We start from the raw sequence: 1,522 nt of genomic DNA on the forward strand, positions 1-1,522 counted from the left end.
GTGGGCGTGAGGCTGTACTTCCTCCGCCCCCTCCTAATGGAGCGAACCATTCCCAGCTAGTCCTCCTCGCCCTCTCCCTCTGCCTCCCTCTTTCTCTCCTTCTCCTCTTGTCTCCCCCCCTTGTCTGCAAAGTCCTCCGCTGCTCGGAACTTGTTGGCAATGCCTATTTTTCAGCTTTCCCCCACGTTCTCCAAAGTAACTATTTAAAGATCTGCAGCCGCAAATGGTTTTACTAAATGTAGGATGGGACTTAAGTTGAACGGCAGATATATTTCTCTGATCCTTGCTGTACAGATAGGTAAGTGGACTGCCAAATTCGGTATCAAGTTGTGTGCACCAAAGCCCGGCTGATGCATGCAGAAGCGGAATGTCGGAATAACCTGCGGTGACGGCCGCGGTTTGGGGCGGCGGAGGGACCCCCGCTCCCCGCTCCCCGCTCCCTCTGCCTCCTCCCCGGTGGCATCTTCGCGGTTCTTCACGCTGTCAAGGCAGGGGGGTCCGCAGGAAAGGGAGCCGATTTCTTATTCCTCTTAAATCACTTTTGTTGTTCGTTTTCGTAAGTCAGTGCATGCTCATTCGTACTTCGCTTTTTCCCCCCTCTCTTATTCTCCCTCCTTTTTCCCGCCCTGTTCTCGCCGTCCCCACGAACCGACTGCATTTGTATTTGCTTTTCGGATATCCCCTGCATCACCGACAATTTGGGGACTCCAGTGCTAAGAAATCCCCCCCCTTCCCCGAGGGACAGAGAAATAAGAACCCGCACAAAATGGCTTGCGAGAGATCTAGCTGGAAAGTTTTTTTTTTGCAGAAAATCAGGGGGACAAGCGAAGGGCTCCCTTCGGGAACTTGGAGGCTTTCCCATTTGCAGAGCAGCCTAAAAACAAACAAAACCCAACGCTAACTTAAAAAAAAAAAAATCCACCCGAATGCGGGGATTAAACAAATAAAAATTATTAAGAAATCACGAAGTCCCACCGCCCGATCGTTAATTTTGTGCTCGGAGAACCGCCGTCAAAAAACGAGCGGGTCCAAAAAATGTCTATATATGTTAAGTTACTTAAAATAGAACAGGTTTCCCTCCACTCCGGTATGCGTTTTTGTGTGCTCGTTGCTGGTTTTGTTTAATACCTTGGGTTTTTCGCTGGTTCTTCTTGATGGTTTGCTCTCAGGTTCATTTTATTCAACATTTCTTTGGTGAAAATTTTTTGAGTTACAGACATTAAACAATCTCCAAGTTAATGACCACTTTGGTCCTGTACAGGCAAATTTTAAATATTATTTATTGAATATGTATATTCCCGAGCATGATCCAAAACTGGGCTTCAAGGAAAGGGCGATTAAAGCGCGTCTTTTATTATCCAGGTTGTCAGGTGTGAGGAGACCTTTGAAAATATTTGCCTGCAAAGGAATTCTGCTACAATAGAAAAAATGCTCGGCATTGCTAATTAGAGATCATTTTGCTCGGTCACCCTCGTCTCCAGACAATCTCTGCAGCATTTTGTGGGTTTCAAAAGAAAGAGGG

At 46.9% G+C, this 1,522-nt stretch overlaps 1 protein-coding gene across 1 annotated transcript in view; it reads left to right on the forward strand.

Annotated features, from left to right (window-relative positions):
- Window positions 1–93: 93 nt before the first annotated feature.
- Window positions 94–1,522, forward strand: part of NRN1 (neuritin 1) — an 8,418-nt gene continuing 6,989 nt past the window's right edge. The window contains exon 1 of the mRNA XM_009279226.1: window positions 94–298. Within this exon, the coding sequence (XP_009277501.1) occupies window positions 244–298 (55 nt within the window). The 5' untranslated portion in view covers window positions 94–243. The remainder of the gene's footprint in view (window positions 299–1,522) is intronic.

Source organism: Aptenodytes forsteri, unplaced genomic scaffold (assembly GCF_000699145.1).
Source record: "Aptenodytes forsteri isolate BGI_AS27 unplaced genomic scaffold, ASM69914v1 Scaffold81, whole genome shotgun sequence".
NCBI lineage: Eukaryota > Metazoa > Chordata > Aves > Sphenisciformes > Spheniscidae > Aptenodytes > Aptenodytes forsteri.